The sequence below is a fragment of the Aethalodelphis obliquidens genome, unplaced genomic scaffold (genome assembly GCF_003676395.1).
Source record: "Aethalodelphis obliquidens isolate GAN/ISIS:26980383/991018 unplaced genomic scaffold, ASM367639v1 scaffold89, whole genome shotgun sequence".
In the NCBI taxonomy this organism is placed as follows: domain Eukaryota; kingdom Metazoa; phylum Chordata; class Mammalia; order Artiodactyla; family Delphinidae; genus Aethalodelphis; species Aethalodelphis obliquidens.
Genome location: NW_020838033.1, coordinates 413,882 through 431,504, shown reverse-complemented (window position 1 = coordinate 431,504; position 17,623 = coordinate 413,882). Strand labels below are relative to the sequence as shown.

The following is a 17,623-nucleotide window of genomic DNA, read 5'->3' as shown; positions in this document are numbered from 1 at the left end:
CCCACTCGAAGCAACTAGAGAAAGCCCGCGTGCAGCAACGAAGACCCAACACAGCCAAAAATAATAAACAAATAAAATAAATAAATAAATAACTAAAAATAAAACTTAAAAAAATAAAATAAAACTGGGCTTGGTTCAGCTCAGCCCCTTCTGTAGCACCTGCCTCCTGTTGTTCAATGCCACCAGCCCTCTTGCCCTGTGGAGTAGAGCAAGGCTTCTGCTATTGGCTTCAGTTCTCAATTGCTCTAGTGGCCCAAAGCCTGTTGGGTGTCTTTACTTTGAGACCATCCTGACCGTCAGTTTCTGTAAAAGAGTAAAACAACGAAGAGAACACACTCCAGGGAAGCAAGTCACGGAGTAGTTTAGGAGGAACTAAAAGGGCCAGGTCGTGGCAGCTCTGTGCTAATGAGGCATTGACCTCCGGCCTTCTGGATCTGGTAGAACGAGTTCACAGGTTTGTACAGAGTTGACTAAAACAAGTCCCACTGTTCACTGGGCATGAAAGTCTTCAGTGAGGTCCGGTAGGTGTCTGGCCTCTGAGTCACTCAAAACCTGTGGCCCTTTACCAGCCTTAGCTGACTGAAGAAAGCTGTGATGAAACTCAACAGTTGTTTATATTCTCCCAGGGAAGTTTCCTGCGTGGAAAATCTCTCTTCTTCACTTTCTGGGGCAGCACCTATTCCTCCTCCCCGTCTCCCTTCCCCCTCTGTTCCTTCCTACATAACTTTCAGTAATTGAAAGAAGGCAGAGGGCAGCCCCTGGCCTGTCAGTCAAAGCTTCCACGGAACCGTTTCTCTGCCAGCCAGCAGTTACTTCCAGGAACCAGGCACAGCCTGCGTGTCCTCAGTTCTCCATTACCCTCTCCAGCCTTGGCCCGCAAGCAGAGTCTGCCTTCCTCCGTCCTGTGTGACAGTAACCCGGGGCCCACATGAGAAGTATGGGCTTCTCACCCTCCTGCCCATCGCCTCTTTTCCACATCTGACACTCGCCACCTTTCAGAGTCCCAGTGGCATAGTCCAGCCTTAAAATTAAGTCCAAACCCCTCACCACAGTTTATAAGCCCATTAGGGTCTAACCCCTGCCTTCCTTTGCAGCCTGGGCCACCAGCTACTTCTCTCTCTTTCTGGGCTCCAGCCACACCAGAATTGCCATTGATCTGCCTAAGGCTCTCCTCTCTTCAGTTAGACCCTGTTTCTTCTGACTGACCCACTCCTCCCCTCCTTGGATGCCCCCCGGCCTCCTGGACTCCTTCCTAGCAGGCATCAGCTGTAATTGGATTCTTGACTATATAATGAGCTGTTCCACACCTTTCTCTCTACCTAGACTATGCCTCCTGAGGTCAAAGACTATTCCTGGTTTGTATCTCCACTGCCTCATACAATGCCTGGTACACAGCAGGCATAAAATCAATTTGTACTGAGGAATGATCATTGAATGACAACTCCCTTTCCCTGCGACTGGCCCAGCACCCCCCAGCATCGTCTCAATATTTGGTATGTTGTGAATTGTACAACAATTCACCCTCTCACCTAACCACCTTCCCGCCACTCACCTCAGTGTCTGGATTCAGTCTTGGTCCAGACTTGGGGCAGTAGACTTGAACTCGTCTTCAAAGTTCTGGCATCACCTGACACCTGCCTCCCTTCCTTCCCTAGGACAGGGCTCAGTTTGTGAGATGTTCACTGTCACGGTAGGTGAGTTAAATATCACTTCCCCAGGTCACCCCTTTGCCCAGCTTCTCCCTGGGGATTGCAGTCATCAGCAAGCCCTACATGACAAAACTAATCACACTCACCACTGCGCAGAGCACCCTGCCAGCTTCTAGAGGCTTGTGGGGCTGTCCAGCTGTATCATAGCTCACTGATGTCCCACAGAACTGCAGGAGTCTCAGAATCCTCCCCTCACCCATCTTTACCTAACATCACATTGTCCCGCAGGTCAATTGACTCCAATTCTAGAAGCAGGAACTACTTTACAGTACAGACAAGACCAAGAGCTGCAAAAATGAGACACCTCGGGACTTCCCTGGTGGCGCAGTGGTTAAGAATCCGCCTGCCAATGCAGGGGACGTGGGTTCGAGCCCTGGTCCAGGAAGATCCCACATGCCGCAGAGCAGCTAAGCCCGTGAGCCACAACTACTGAGCCCACGAGACACAGCTATTGGAGCCCGCACACCTAGAGCCCGAGCTCTGCAACAAGAGAAGCCACTGCAATGAGAAGCCTGTGCACCACAACAAAGACCCAATGCAGCCAAAAGAAAGGATGAGACACTTAACCAGCCATTGGGTCCTAGGAATGGTCCCTGTGGCAGATGTTGTGGATTGCCGCCCCCAGAAGCCAATCACAACCCCTTTCTTCCTTGTTGCAAAGCTAGAACCATCACCTTTCCAGACTCCCTTGTAGCTAGAGTCATGTGACACGGTCCTGGCCAAAGTGCTGTGTCCTGAGCCTGCTAGGAAGTCTTCCCTCCCTGCATAAACAGACACAGTTCCAAGGGTTTTGGCCCTTCCCCCTAATCTGGGTCCAGAATGAGGAAGTATCTAGGGGAGCAGCCATCATCGGATATTAAGGCCAAAATTCACGTGCTGAGGGTGACAGAAAAGATAAGAACCAGGACCTTGAGGAACCAGCCAAGCTGCCTTGAACTTCTTGTCCTGTGAGAAAATTAAACTCCTAATAATTGAAGCCACAGCTGCTCAGGGTTTGTTAAATGCTGCCCAAAGCACTCCTAGTTGACAGTTACTTTGACCGCTTGTCTCTAACCCTCAGGACCACTGGACTCCTCCTGCCAAAAAGCCTTGCCTGTGGCCCGCCTTACCCAGCATCCACGCAGTGACTCCCTTCCACAGCCATCTCCTCTGGACCGTTGCCTCATTTCACCCGCACCCATGCCAACAGTGACGTTTCCCATGCGGCTAGAGCCACACCAGGGCTGCCAACCCCTCCTGGGCCTTCGTCACCCTCACTGCTGCTGGTGCCTGAGGCTCTGTCGCCAGCTGACTCTGGGTCCCTGGCAAGGTAAATGTTGTCTTCACGGTTCACTGTGTGGTCTAGGTTTGGGCTCCCCAAGGTATAGATGGTCCACCTCTCACCTCTGGCCTGCCCCCGTTGGCAGTTTTTTTTGGTCTTGTCCTGAAGTAGAGTTTCTTCTACAGTTTAAGCAGAGGGAACGGCCTCAACTAAGATATAGACAGCATGGAAAAAACAGGAACAACCATTCTAGTCTGCCCAAGACTAAGGAGTTTCCTGATGCAGAAGTTTCAGTGCTAAAACCAGACCAGCCCCAGGCAAACCGGGAGGGCTGGTCACCCTGGTGGGATGCTTGGAGACCATCAGTAATTCTGTACAGCTGGAACATGCAGGGTGAGCAATGAGGCTGGTGAGCTGGCAGGGGCAGATTTCTGAGGGCTCCCCGGGCCATTGAATCCTGACCAGGAGGGGCCGTGGAAGAGTTGGAGGCAGGTGTATAAGTGTCCTAGGGCTGCCATAACAAATTCTCACAAACTTGCTTAAAACAACAGAAATTTATTCTCTCAGTTCCGGAGGCCAGAAGCCCTAAGTCAAGGTGTCAGTGGAGCTGCATTCCCTCCAAAGGCTCCAGGGGAGAATCCCTTTCGCGTCTATTCTAGCTTCTGGTGGCTCAGGCATCCCTGGGCTCGTGGCTGCATCACTCCAATCTCTGCTTCCGTCTTTAATGGCCTTCCCCTCTTCTGTGTCTCAGCCTTCCTCTGCTTTTCTAAGAACACCTGTCACTGGATTCAGGACCCTCTTGGATAATCCAGGATGGTCTCATTTCAAGATCCTTAGCTTAATTCTACTTGCAAAGACCTTTTTCCTAAATAAGATCACATTCATAGGTTCCAGGCATTAGGACTTGGACCTATCTTTTGGGGGGCACACCATTCAACCCACTACATCAGGGAAGCAACACTTTCAAGTTTGGAATTTGAAAAGATCACTCTGGAAGCAGAGAAAACATGGTTGAATAGGGGCTCTTCAGCTGTTAAATAAACATCGTGGAGGCCTGGGGAGAAGCCAAGGGGTGCATACGTGACGAGCAGTGTGAGAGCTGTGGCGGGTCCCACTGGGCACCTTCCTTCTATCCCTAAGGCTGTCCACGTGTTGCCCAAGCTTTCTCCAGCCCCTCCGTCCAGGCCTGCCCCTCGCAGACTCCAGGCTCGTTTTTGCCCAGAGTTGGCTGATGGGCCCAGGGATGGGTGTATCCTCCCTTGCCTGACTACAGCTGGTCTCTGGAGCCCCAGTTTCCTGTCCTAGGACTAACTAGTCTCTCTCAGGTGTGACAGACACCAGGAACGCTCACCCCTGCCCTGCAAGCACACTGTCGGTTTGATGGGACCGTCCATTCATTCCTCCAATGTACATTGGTTCAGTGTGTGCTCTCTGCTGGAACCATGGACCAGACAGAGCCCCTGCTTGCCAGGAGTTCACAGGCCAGTCTGGGTAATAGATGAGGAGAAAGTAATTTCAATACCACATAAACTATGCCCCGGTGTATCACAGGCAATCCCAGGAGGGCCATTGGGCCAGGCTGTACCCGCAAGGGGCCTCAAATGTGGATATATTTTTCATTAATTTTTATTCGAGTATACTTGCTGTACAATGTTGTGTTAGTTTCTTGCTGTACAGCAGAGTGAATCAGTCATATGTATACGTATATACACTCTTTTTTAGATTTCCTTCCCATTTAGGTCACCACAGAGCACTGAGTAGAGTTCCATGTGCTATACAGTAGGTTCTCATTAGTTATCTGTTTTATACATAGTAGTGTATATATTGTCAGTCCTAATCTCCCAATTCATCCCACCCACCCGCTTCCCGCCTTGGTAACCGCAAGTTTGTTCTCTACATCTGTGACTGTATTTCTGCTTTGCAAATAAGTTCATCTGTACCATTTTTCTAGATTCCACATATAAGCGATATTATACGATATTTATTTTTCTCTTTCTGACTTATTTCACTCTGTATGACAATATCTAGGTCCACCCCTATCTCTGCAAATGGCACTATTCGTTCCTTTTTATGGCTGAGTAATATTCCATTGTATGGATTTTTTTTTTTTTTAAATTGAAGTATAGCTGACTCACAATATCGTGTTAGTTTCAGGGGTACAGCAAAGTGATTCATTATACATATATATATATTCTTTTTTTGGACTCTTTTCCATTATAGGTTATTACAAGATATTGAATGTGGTTCCCTGTGCTAACCAGTAAATCCTTGTATATCTATGTTCTATACGGTAACGTGTATCTGTTAATCCCATACTCCTGATTTATCCCTCCCCCCATCAAATGTGTATTTTTGACATTATCATCCAAACAGCTTACCATTTACACAGGCATAGACACACGTCCTGACCAGGTCGAGTATTTAAACATTGCCACAGGTTTTGTATCCCAGTTTTTGTTTTGCTTTTTCATTTTAAAAACGATACCAGGAACCCCCAAGGTGACTCGGGCCTCCCTCAGCCTCTGAGGTCAGGAAGGCCTGCTGGAAGGTGCAGCTTCTAAGACGGGTTGGGAAGCAGTTGACCGGGGGATGATGGAACCAGCCAGGGGAAGGGAAGGCGTCCATGGCGAGGACTAAAGGGAAAGCCCGTGTGAAGATTTTAAAGATCGAAAGAGCAACGTGGCAGCTTCCAGAATTTGAGAGGAAGGGGAGCAGCGATAAGACTGGAGAAGGCACGGAAGTGGAATTTCGTGGTGGTCCAGGCTAAATGCTCGGCCGGCATCATGAACGTGGGGAAGCCATCTTTAAGCCAGAGGTCTCACAATAGCGGTCAGGAAGAGGCCTGTTTCCTGGTCACTGCACGTTTTGTGCTGTTGGAATGGGTGCCGGGGCTGCATTTGACTCTGGAAAACACGCCCCCTTGGCTCAGCAGCGTGTGGGTGAGCAGGGAGACCCACGTCTGGGACCTCCTCACTCCTCTCTCATCCAAAAGGAGGAGACAGTGAGGCAGAGAGCTTGGGAGCGAGGAGAGCTGAGTGGCCAGGGAAGCTTCTATGGTAGAGGAGGCCTGAGTGGGAGGGGGGCCAAGCCCCGTTTTAGTCTTCCTGCTGGACCCCCAGGCCCTCGCTCTCCCCAGCAGAGTGGAGAGGTGGAGCCCCGCGGCCTTCCGTCTTCTTCCCTCCGTGTTTGTCTTGGCCGAGAGCTGCTGGAGGATACTTGAAGCCAGTTCTGTCAAGGCGGAGCTGGAGGAGTCTCGGCACATGGGATCACAGGGGAGGGAGTGGGAAGGGGTCTCAGGGGGGGTGATGAGGGGGGTGCCCTGACTCCTTGCGCGCTACACAGCCTCAGCGCCATGGAGCCTCCTGGTGAGGTGGCTGAAATCCCCGAGCTCCTTGAGGCCCACCTGCTCCAGGAAGGCATTCGAAGACTCACAGGTGCCAGAAGATGTGTCTCCTGCTCTTGCGGCACGACACACAGATCTGTTTAGACGCTGGCACTCAAGCTTCCAGGGACTTGGTCCCACCAGCAGGCCCCCTGGCCTGGGCAGGGCTGTAAAGGAGGCCTGGCTGGCCCAGAGCACTGGCTAGGCCCTGCCACGGCCAACTCCATCATTCTCAGACCTTGATTCAGTGCTGCCTCCCCCGAGGCCCAGCGTGGACCCTCCCATGTCCTGCTCTGCACAGATGCTGACAGGTCACGTGTCCCACAGCTGAAGGTCTCCCCCGTCCGCCTCCACCATCTGCTGAGGCCCCATAATTATTCCAAGGCCAGTGCAGTCTCACTCCGAGGGGAGAGTTCACACAGCCCTGTAATGTAACCCAGGCCCTGGGCTGCTCGGGCAGGGGGTCCCCAGCTGGGTAATGAGCCGCCGGCTTTATTGAACTCCCTGGCTTGACTCTGACTAATCAAGGCTGCCCGGCCTTTTGAGAACCCATCTAAGCACCGTCGCTAAGGACTTCCTTCTCCCCAGCACCCCAATTCCTGCTCCTCAAATCTTTCCTCCTCCCCAGATATGTTTAAATAACCAGGATCAGGGCAGGGAGGTTCCCAGGGGGTTGGCCTCCCCCATCCATCTGGGTGAAAGTGTGGCTGCCTCAGGTCTGGGGGCCCAAGCAGGATGGACCAGAATGGGCTGCCCTTTGACTACGCTAGGGCCACTCCAAGCGGAAGCCAGACCTGCAGCTCCCACCCCCACCCTGTCTCCTAAACCCACGTACTTCCCTCTCACCTCTGTTTCTGGAGGCCTGCACTCCAGGAGGGAGGGCCTTGGCCGAGGAGGTGTGCTCTGGGCCACTCCTGTCCCCGGAGAAGTGTAGGAAACAGGGTCCTGCTCAGGCCTCAAGACCCAGCCCACGTCACATGTGCACAACAGCCACCCCAGGCCTCTCCCTCCTCTCTGCTCCCCGGCACTTGTAAGGACCCCTAAGACAGCGAATACCACTCTTACGCTTTTGCGTGTTTGTTTTCTGGCCAAGACTGTGTCCTCTCTGTGGATGAGGACTGCCATCTATCCCTAGGCACCCACAACTTAGCACAGAGTAGGTGCTTTAAAAAACATCAAGAAGGGAGAGGGAGGAGACGCTTCAAGAGGTAAGAGGTTTGGTCTGTGCATGAGGGACGTGGCATCTGAGATGCTGTCCCTGTGGATCTCCAGGTGTCTCCTCCACGTTTATGGCTGAAGTGTCTGGAGGGGAGAGACCTGGCCCATTTAGGGAGCAGTGTCAGTGTGTTGTCAATACTCTAGCGGTTCGGGAGTTGTTCGGCTAATGGTGAACCTGAGGTCAAGGGTCACCGGAGTTCACTGTCCTGGGTGACTTCCTACTGGCTGCACCTAGAGTAGGCCTTGAACCCAACCTGGAGAGTGCCCTCTGCCCTCCCACAGTGGTGGGGCTCTTCTGAGACGAGGTCAGGACCCAGCCCTCTTCCTGACGGAGCTGTGCCTGATGTCCTTGGGGAGGGTGAAAAGCAGGGGAAACCCCCAAGTTCAGGCCCCTGCTCAGGCTGACCCAGCCCATCTCCATTCCCCAGAGGCCTGCGTAGGTGGGAACGGACAGCTGAGCCCTCCTTTGGTCCCGGGGAGCTGGTGAGCGTGGGTTCCATGCCACCCTCCAGAGAAGAGAGTGAGGGAGACAGAGTCAGAGGGAGCCTGATCCAGGGACCGTGGGAGGGAGGGCCCAGGAGGAGAAGACTTCAAAGCACTCCCAGAACAGCTTATAAACAAGCTGGACTGGTGGGGCAGCCAGCGGGGGCCTTTCTGGAGGGGCCGGAAGCTTGCATGGGGTTGTGTGAAGAGCACAGGACAGGGGTCAGAGAGGGGAGGCGTGAGCCTCGGGGGCCCCAGGCAGCCCCACCTAAACTCTCTGTGACTCGGTTTCCTCTCTCTCCCTCCGGAGCTGGCGTGAGGGTCAGTGTGACGATGTAGGTGAAAGTGCTGTGTAGGCGCCAAGGCCTGATCAGATGTTATTTATTATTCTGAGCTGTGTTTTGGTGGGAGACTTGGAAGGGCTGAGAGGGAGAGCTGAGTGTTCTAGGGCCCCTTCTTCCCCAGTGCTGTTTTGAGAGTTCTCAGAGCAGAATGGCCAGGAGTGGGGCCCGGGCAGGGAGAGGCCCATGGCTCTCGACAGGATCAAACTGGGCGGAGGATCGGGTAGGATGGACAAGGTTCCCTGCTTTTCCGACCCCCACCCCCACCTCTGGTCTGTACCCCTCCCTGCTCCCCCGCTTCCTAATGGTCTCAAGTGACTCCCCAGAAATCAGCCTCCTCTCCCCGGATACCTGTGTCATGTAATGGGGCTGTGACAATTTTTCTAAGTCCTGCTCAGAAGTGTGTCACTGTCCATTTCCCTTTGTGATATCCAAGGAGGCTGCACAAACCACGTTCACCAAGTGCTGTGCAGAGGCCCGACTCTGGGCAGCTGGAACACGGGTTTATGAAATTACAGGGAATTCAAAGCAGCCGGCGCCACCCGCTGTCTGGCTTCATTACTGGGACCGGCCTCGGAGGGAAGTTTATTCCAATAATTTAGGGGATTAGGATCTGACACCCTTCATTAACTCTTTGACATAAGCAGAAAAGACAGATCTTGCAGAATGACCCACACGACGGGAAGGAATTGGCTCAGGCAGGGAGGAGGCAACACGCCGCCCACGAGGAAGAAGCAAAGTCTGCAGGGTGGAAAGAGGGTCGCTGCCCTTTCACAGGCCAACTGGAGGGTGAGGTCTAGCCGGAGGGGGAGAGCGGGTCAGGGCTCGGCACTCAGTTTCCCCATCTGTGAAATAAGTGGGGCCCCACCCCATCGACTGCCCCTGGGACATAGCAGCTCGGTTACTGCTCCCCACATCCTTTGCAGCTGGTCTTGAAAAGGTATCTCTCTCTTCCCCATTCCATGGCAGGCTCTGGCTCTTTTCCTGTCCCCTCCACAGATATAGCCCTTGATGTTTCACAAACTTCTTGTCCAGCCTGTAAAGACCAGAGTTGGGGCTGCACATCGACAGCAGTTTTGACAGCTGGGTGGGGAGGGGTGCTCTGCAAAGGCCCCACAAGCTGGTGTCCCTGCATTAATGGTGGGGTCACGTAGCTGTGTGACATGGGGCAAGTTGCTTACACTCTCTGTGTGTCTTTTCCTCAAATCTAAAATGAAGGTATAGTTTGTTGTGAGGATTAAATGAGACAATGCACACAGCCTGGCACACATTAAGGCCCCAGTAAATATCAACAATTAGTCGTCCTACCGCTGCTCACCGGGGGTGACCTTCTCCTTCCTAAAGTAAATCAGGGGGACGAGAGCTGACTGGCACTCCCTGAGTGCAGCCTTCATGGTCGTTAGCGAGGCGGCTGGGCTGCCCAGCGCTGTCCCAAGACACTGTGACCACATAGGTTCTCTTGGAGCCGGGAGCGTGTCAGTCGAGGAGTAGGAATGTGATTCGTCCCCGAGCCGGGGGAGCCGGAGCATATCTGGTATGTGTCTCTGGAATGATTTGGGGAAAATTCCCCGAAGTTGGAACTTGAGATGCAAACTGCCGGGACAGAGAGATAGGGAGCTGTCCGCACGCCCCCCACCCTGGGACCTGGTGCTGGGGTGGGAGTCAGCTTACACAGCACACAGGCTGCTCAGGCCCGCCCTGGAATGGCCGTGAACTTGTTGTTTTTCCACGTCATTTGCTCTCAGATGCACTATCGGGCCGGCGATGCTAACCCTGCGGCTGCAGGTCCCTCCTTGTAACAAGCGAGTGTGTGTTCTTCGGAGGTGGCCCAGGGGAGGAGGGGGCCCGGCCGAGAGGTAGGGGGAGGGGAAGCACGCCTCCTGGTGCAGTACAGTGAGCTTGCGTGTCCCGGAGCCAGCTCCCCCAAAGCACATGCCATTTCTGGCCCCTGAAGGGGTTAAAGGCCTCCTGGAGTCAAAAACAAGCAGGTGTCCCACCGTGCCAGATACGCCGCCTAAACTGCTTCCAGCTTTTTTTTCCTCTTCTGCAACAAGTCTGTGATCAGCCCCAGGACAGAGGAGCCGGCAGCCTGCCTGTGACAGGCGTCAGGTTAGCTTGCTCCCAGTCGGGTGGCGCGCCCAGGACGTAAATCCAGGCTCTGGCCCCCGTGCAGCTTCTCTCCCTGCACACTCCGGAGAGGGAGCCCCCTTCATCTGAGGCTGCACAGCCCGGCGGGCTCCACAGACCTGGTGGAGGCAGCCTCGGCAGCCACAGCCCTAGCAGCGGCGAGGAGGCCCGCTGGGGTGGGCAGGGCAGGTGTCGGCAGCCCCCCGAACAGCACAAGGCCCTGGGGGCCCCAGCCCTGGCGCCGTCTCAGGGGAGGTCTCTGGGCGCCGCAGACCCCACCATGCGGGCCCCGGGGTGCTGCTGTTCCCGGTCCTGCTGGGGACAGATGGCAGCGCTGCTGCTGCTGCTGCTGGGGGCGCCCCCGCGAGGCCTGGCACTGCCGCCCATCCGATACTCTCACGCTGGTATCTGCCCCAACGACATGAACCCCAACCTCTGGGTGGATGCCCAGAGCACCTGCAAGCGGGAGTGTGAGACGGACCAGGTGAGTGTGAATCCGGAAGCCTGAGATAGGCCACGTGGTCTTGTTAGCGAGGGAGAGTGGGAGCTGGGTGGTGGGAACGACTTGGAACGTGAAGGAGCCCAGCCCCGGGCCACATGGAGATAAACAGGGTGTGATGTCTGTCTAACTTCGATGCCTGGAAGAAGAGGTGGGCGTGGTGTCAGAGTTTCTCAGGGGCTGGGAATCTTCGGATTCCTGGTCTCATGTCTGCGGAGGGCTGCTCTGAGCCAGCACTATGCCAGGCACATCAGAGAGACTGGTGTGACCCACCCGCGGCCTGTCGACAGGTGAGAGTGGAACTCAGGACCCCCAATAGGCAGCGCAAGGCTCCATGGCCAGGGAGGGGAGGGTGGGCCTGCACCCCGCAGCCATCTGACCACAGAGCTGAGGCTTCATCTGGCCTCTGGGCCACTTCCCCGGGGGTTTGGACCCTGACCCTGAGATCAGAGCAGGCTGATGGGGAGGGTGGGCAGGAGTGGATCTGAACAGACTCTCTGGGTGTCCGTAGGGGGCACGTAGACCAGGTTTCAACCTGCCAAATCCCTCGCGCCTCCCAGCACTCAGGGCAGGCCTGGTTCTAGGGCAATTCCCTCCCAGCTCCTGAGCCCGAGGGCTGTTCCCGTCACTTCCCCATGGGGTGAAGCTCCTGCTGGTACCTGACGCCTGCCTGGGCAGAGATGCGTCCTGCCAGTCTGGCAGCTCCTGGGGCTCGGGCTGGGTTGGTCATCACCAGGGACCATGGGAGACCATGATGCTCCCTCTGCCGAATGCATGTAACCTACGAGAGCATAGGCTGGCCCTGGGGAGAGCGGCCTGTCCCTCACAGTGCCCACGGGACGATCCAGGCCTCTCACTGGCAGGGAGCAGCGGCGGAGCCGAGGGAAAGGAAGGTAAGGACTAGGGAGGGGTGGAGCGTCCCCATCCGGCTGAGGTTGTGCTGTTCGTTGGCCACGTTTGCAGGCAAGGCTGTTTCACTGGCACAGGCTGGCCTGATAAATCAGGTGCGGCTCGGAGACAGTGAGACTCTTGCTGATGCTGTGTGTCTTGGGGAGAAGGCACCTCCATGGGGCTGGGGATATGGACAGCCTACGGGTATGTTCTGAGCCCTTAAGCAAAAACTGTTCTAAAAATTCCCTCCAGGTTTTCTGTGCCCAGAAATACCTTCCCCTGGTCCCCAGGGACCCAGGCTTTCCTGGACGTCTGAGTCCTGAAGGAGCTTCCGGGGCCAGAGTCTTTAAGGAATTGAAGGGCCCTCCGGCAAGGAGCAGGTTCTCTGCTACTCAGCCCCCTCTTCCTCTCCCCCTCTCGCTGGGTCCCTCTCCCGCAGACCCCAGCTCTGAGATCTGTCCATCCCTGTCCCAGAGCCTCCCTGGTGTGGCCTAGAAGCCTATGCCAAGAAGGGCTGCAAAACAAAGTCCCCATTCTGAGCCGAGAGGGGAAAACAGTAAACAAGTCGGGCAGGCGGGCTCCACGTAGCCCTTAGTTGATGTGGAATGTCGCAGGGGCTGAAGGGAAAGTTGGAGCCGCACGAGGCCAGCCCTGGTGGTGAGCAGCTCCCAGAGCCACGAGCAGGGCTCAGGATTAGGGGCACTGCCCACATCCCAGCGAAAACACCACGTGAAATCCTTGTTTGTGTCGGCCCCAGAGCGTGTTGCTAATTTTGAGGAATTAAACTAATGCCGTACGTGGCTCCACAGAGAATCAGAGGGAATTACACGGCCTGGCAAGTCCATGCTGATGGCCTTGCTGACCTTTGCCACACAAAGGGACTTTTTTCCCCCGTGGATTTCCCCGTGCAATGTCCCACAGGTTGGAACTGGCACAGCCCACAGTGGCCAGACCTGGTGTCCTGGGCCTGTCCCGCCTGCCCTTCCTCTAGGCTTTGGATGAACATGGGCCAGCATCAGAGCTGCCGTTCCTGATGTGTATGTGGACAGCCTTGAAGAGCTGTCCCCGTGGTGTCCGACTTTTCCCTCTTAGCATTTGGCCAGGGCATCCCCATTGGAAGAGACAAAAAAAGGCAGGCTCGTCTGTTCCAGTCGACACCTCACGGCGGTAACGATAGGATGTAGAAGAAAAATACCTCATCAGAGTCCCATCCACCTGGAGCTTGAAGCCCTTTCCCACCACTTCCCAGCTCTGTGGACTTGAGCGGCTCCTCTCTTAGTTTCTGCATCCTCATCTCATCTCATGGTAGTAGGAAGACTTCCCCTCTTACAGTATGTGACCTTCCTCTTCCCACACTGCTAGCTGTGTGACCTCGGGCAAGTTACCTAGTCTCTCTGTGCCTCAGTTATCATTACCTGTGAAGTGAGAATGATGGTTGTACCCACTGTGATGAGCATTAGATAAGCTGACAGATATAAATGTTCTTAGAAGAAGGCTGGGCAAATAGTGGGTGAATACATTAGCTATTAGTATTATCGAAATGGTTTTCTCATGGTACATGAGCACCTATTAGTTCCCTTCCCTGGAGACCATGGGGGAGAGTGGGGGGAGCCTGCGTTCTCTTCCTTCTCCTCCTTGCTCAGACCTCTCCATCTGGCTCTCCCCAGGAGTGTGAGACCTATGAGAAGTGCTGCCCCAACGTGTGTGGGACCAAGAGCTGTGTGGCGGCCCGCTACATGGACGTGAAGGGGAAGAAGGGCCCCGTGGGCATGCCCAAGGAGGCCACATGCGACCATTTCATGTGTCTGCAGCAGGGCTCCGAATGTGACATCTGGGACGGCCAGCCCGTGTGCAAGTGCAGAGACCGCTGTGAGAAGGAGCCCAGTTTCACCTGTGCCTCCGACGGCCTCACCTACTATAACCGCTGCTACATGGACGCCGAGGCCTGCTCCAAGGGCATCACACTGGCTGTCGTCACCTGCCGCTATCACTTCACCTGGCCCAACACCAGCCCCCCACCACCCGAAACCACCGTGCACCCCACCACGGCCCCCCCAGAGACCCCTGGGCTGGACACAGCGGCCCCAGCTCTGCTCAACTACCCCGCGCACCAGTCCGTCACAGTGGGTGAGACAGTGAGCTTCCTTTGTGATGTGGTGGGCCGGCCCCGGCCCGAGATCACCTGGGAGAAGCAGCTGGAGGATCGGGAGAACGTGGTCATGAGGCCCAACCATGTGCGCGGCAACGTGGTGGTCACCAACATCGCCCAGCTGGTCATCTACAGCGCCCAGCCCCAGGACGCCGGCATCTACACCTGCACGGCCCGCAACGCCGCTGGCGTCCTGCGTGCTGACTTCCCGCTGTCGGTGGTCCGGGGAGGTCGGCCTTCGGCCACCGAGGAGAGCAGCCCGAACGGCACAGCCTTCCCCGCAGCCGAGTGCCTGAAGCCCCCTGACAGTGAGGACTGCGGCGAGGAGCAGACCCGCTGGTACTTCGACGCCCAGGCCAACAGCTGCCTGACCTTCACCTTCGGCCACTGCCACCGCAACCGCAACCACTTTGAGACCTACGAGGCCTGCATGCTGGCCTGCGTGAGCGGGCCGCTGGCCGTGTGCAGCCTGCCCCCCCTGCAGGGGCCCTGCAAGGCCTACGAGCCCCGCTGGGCCTACAACAGCCAGACGGGCCAGTGCCAGTCCTTTGTCTACGGCGGCTGCGAGGGCAACGGCAACAACTTTGAGAGCCGCGAGGCCTGCGAGGAGTCCTGCCCCTTCCCTCGGGGGAACCAGCGCTGCCGGGCCTGCAAGCCAAGGCAGAAGCTCGTCACCAGCTTCTGTCGGAGCGACTTTGTCATCTTGGGCCGAATCTCTGAGCTGACAGAGGAGCCCGACTCAGGTCGCGCCCTGGTGACTGTGGACGAGGTCCTAAAGGATGAGAAGATGGGCCTCAAGTTCCTGGCCCGGGAGCCGCTGGAGGTCACTCTGCTCCACGTGGACTGGACCTGCCCCTGCCCCAACGTGACGGTGGGCGAGACGCCGCTCATCATCATGGGTGAGGTGGACGGCGGCATGGCCATGCTGCGGCCCGACAGCTTCGTGGGGGCCTCGAGCACCCGGCGGGTTCGGAAGCTGCGCGAGGTCATGCACAAGAAAACCTGTGACGTCCTCAAGGAGTTCCCAGGCTTGCAGTGAGGACCTCCGCCCCTCCCCAGTCCTGTCCCTGACCTTCCTCCATTGACCCATCCCCAGCACCCCTCAGTCAGCAAACTGGGCAAGGTCAGATTAGATGGTCTTAGGCCAGCAGGGGAATGTCAATCAACGCATCCGAAAAAAGCCACCACGTGGACATATATACATTACCTAGTGTAAAACAGACAGCTAGTGGGAAGCAGCCGCATAGCACAGGGAGACCAGCTCTGTGCTTTGTGTCCACCTTAGAGGGGTGGGATAGGGAGGGTGGGAGGGACACGCAAGAGGGAGGAGATATGGGGATATACGTATAGCTGACTCACTTTGTTACACAGCAGAAATTAACACACCATTGTAAAGCAATTATACTCCAATAAAGATGTTAAAAAAAAGAAAAGAACAGAAAAAAGCCACCCGAGGGTCTTAGATCAACTTCTATTCTTTGAGTTCAATAAAGAGGGGGTGTCTTTTCAGCTGTGGGGGACAAAAGGAGAAGTCAACAGACACCTGCAGGTTATTCCTAACGACCAGTCTGCTCTGGCCTTCTTAGCTTCTCTTGGCTGGCCACTCCCTCCCCTGGCTCTCCCAGCCTCCCTGCCCCTAGCCAGCCTCCCAGCCAGGATTCTAGAGATGGAGGCTGCACGATGGTCACAGGAATAGTGGAATGAATTGGTTTGCAAAAGAAGTAGGTGGGATGGAAAGGAGGGACCAGGAACTGATGGGACAAATTTCCCACAGCCCCCCAGGGCGCTATGAGCAGAAACCACTTCATGGGGGGATTGTGGGAAGTGAGAATCGGGAGGCTTGCCCTGAGTGGAGGCTGCCGGGCAGGTGCCTTTGGGCGGTGGTCAGCCTGTGCTTCGGTGAGGTTGGCCTGGCAGTCTCTGAGGCCACCACAGCACATGTGGTGAAGAGCACGTTTCTCATGTTTCTTCTCCCTTGGCTTTATTGATTGGTTTATTGATTGTTGATTTATTGATTCAGTTCTGTTCAATCCAACTCAGTGGACATTTTCTGGATACTTACTGGGTGCCAGGTGCTAGAACCACAGAGAGGTGTTAGTCACTGCCCAGCTCATAGTGAATGTACACAAATGTCCAGACCCCAGGGCTCCCCCAGAAGCAGACCGATGGCTGGCTCTCCCCGCTGTCAAAAATCCCATTTTTAACAGACAGCGTGCTTTCAGCTGCCACTGGCTTCCTTGGACATAAAGCAGATAGAAGCCCCAGGATCTGTTTTGGTGGGAAGAGAAATAAAGGAAGAGGAAAAGCAGGCAGGGAAGGGGGTTGGTGAAGGAATAAGAAAGGAGGGAAGAGGGGAGGCAGGCCTGGGAAGGAAAAGGAATGTTGCTCGATGCTCCCATCTGGTGGTGGCCTTGGGAGCCGCAGGGACCCGGAGAGAGGCTCTAGGTGTGGCCTGGGAGGGCCGGTTTGGGTGTGCGGCAGCTTGTCGGTGACCTCTGTTTCTGGACTTCCTGTGCAGGTCTGCCACCACACCACTAGGTAAAGTTTTGGGGAAACCCACCGTCAGCTCTTCCTCTACCCCCATTCCCTCCTCAGCCCTTCATTCTGTCCGTGCCCCTCCATAGCTGAAGAAGGTCTTTGTGGGGCATTTTTGTTTCTTCCTCAAATGTAGGGGGAAAGATACCAATTAAAAGCTCCAAGTATCAACAGCCCTTCTTGTGTGGTTCGTTTGGGCTAATGTGGGCGGGACGGGGGGGTGGGTAGTGTCGTTTCTTTGGCGACCTGGTGGTTGGGGGGGGGAGCTGGGGGGTGGGGGGGTTAATCTGTCCACCTGGATCCTGTTGAGGTGGTAACGGGACTTCTTACTGTGGCGCCCACCCCAGCTCTGTACAGCTCTCGTATCTCGGTCCCCTGCCCCATCACAACAGCACGGTGGGCCAGGGCAGACTCCAGACCCCAACGCTGATGGTCAGTTCAGGGGCACGAAGGTGGAAAAGACAGGAGTGGGCAGGGGGCCATGCTGCTGTCCTGCTGTTACTCCCTAGGGGGCCTCTGGGTGAGGCTTGGTCCCAAAGCCCTGGGTGCTCAGAGCACGTGGCTGGGTTCCCAGGCTGAGGCAGCAGCACCCCTCCCCGGAGATGTGTTCAGGAGTTTTCAGCCAGGGCATGCTCCCAGCTTGTCTGTCCCCTAGGCTGGGAGCCAGCTAAGCACGAGGGACACCTGACCCCTGTCCACTTCCCTGGTCTTCCCGGGCCATAGCCCCAAGGAGGAATCCAGGCCCAGCCCAGCCCAGTCCGGGTCGATCCCTCCTTAGAGATAATTCCCTGCAATAAGGAGGGGCCAGGATGGAGAAGACAAGCTCCTCCCTGAGAGAGAAGAGAGGCCAGAGGAGTGGGAGCTCCTCAAGTCACCACCGGGAGCACGGAACTTAAACAAGAAGGTGTGAGCACCAGACGCAGGCCCTGCCCCTCTCAGGTCCAGAACCAGGGAGTAACTCCTTCCCTTCCCTCAGAGTGCGGACACACTGTTGCACCTGCTTCTGGGCTGAGGTGCCCCAATAAGTG

The 17,623-nt window shown here is 55.7% G+C and overlaps 1 protein-coding gene across 1 annotated transcript; it reads left to right on the top strand.

The window, feature by feature from the left end:
• The first annotated feature begins 10,139 nt into the window (after nt 1-10,139).
• Nucleotides 10,140-15,232, top strand: WFIKKN2 (WAP, follistatin/kazal, immunoglobulin, kunitz and netrin domain containing 2). Its single transcript, XM_027094653.1, has 2 exons — nt 10,140-11,005; nt 13,579-15,232. Exons 1-2 carry the CDS (start codon nt 10,802-10,804, stop codon nt 15,097-15,099), a joined length of 1,725 nt encoding a protein of 574 aa, XP_026950454.1. The 5' UTR covers nt 10,140-10,801; the 3' UTR covers nt 15,100-15,232.
• The last annotated feature ends 2,391 nt before the right edge of the window (nt 15,233-17,623 follow it).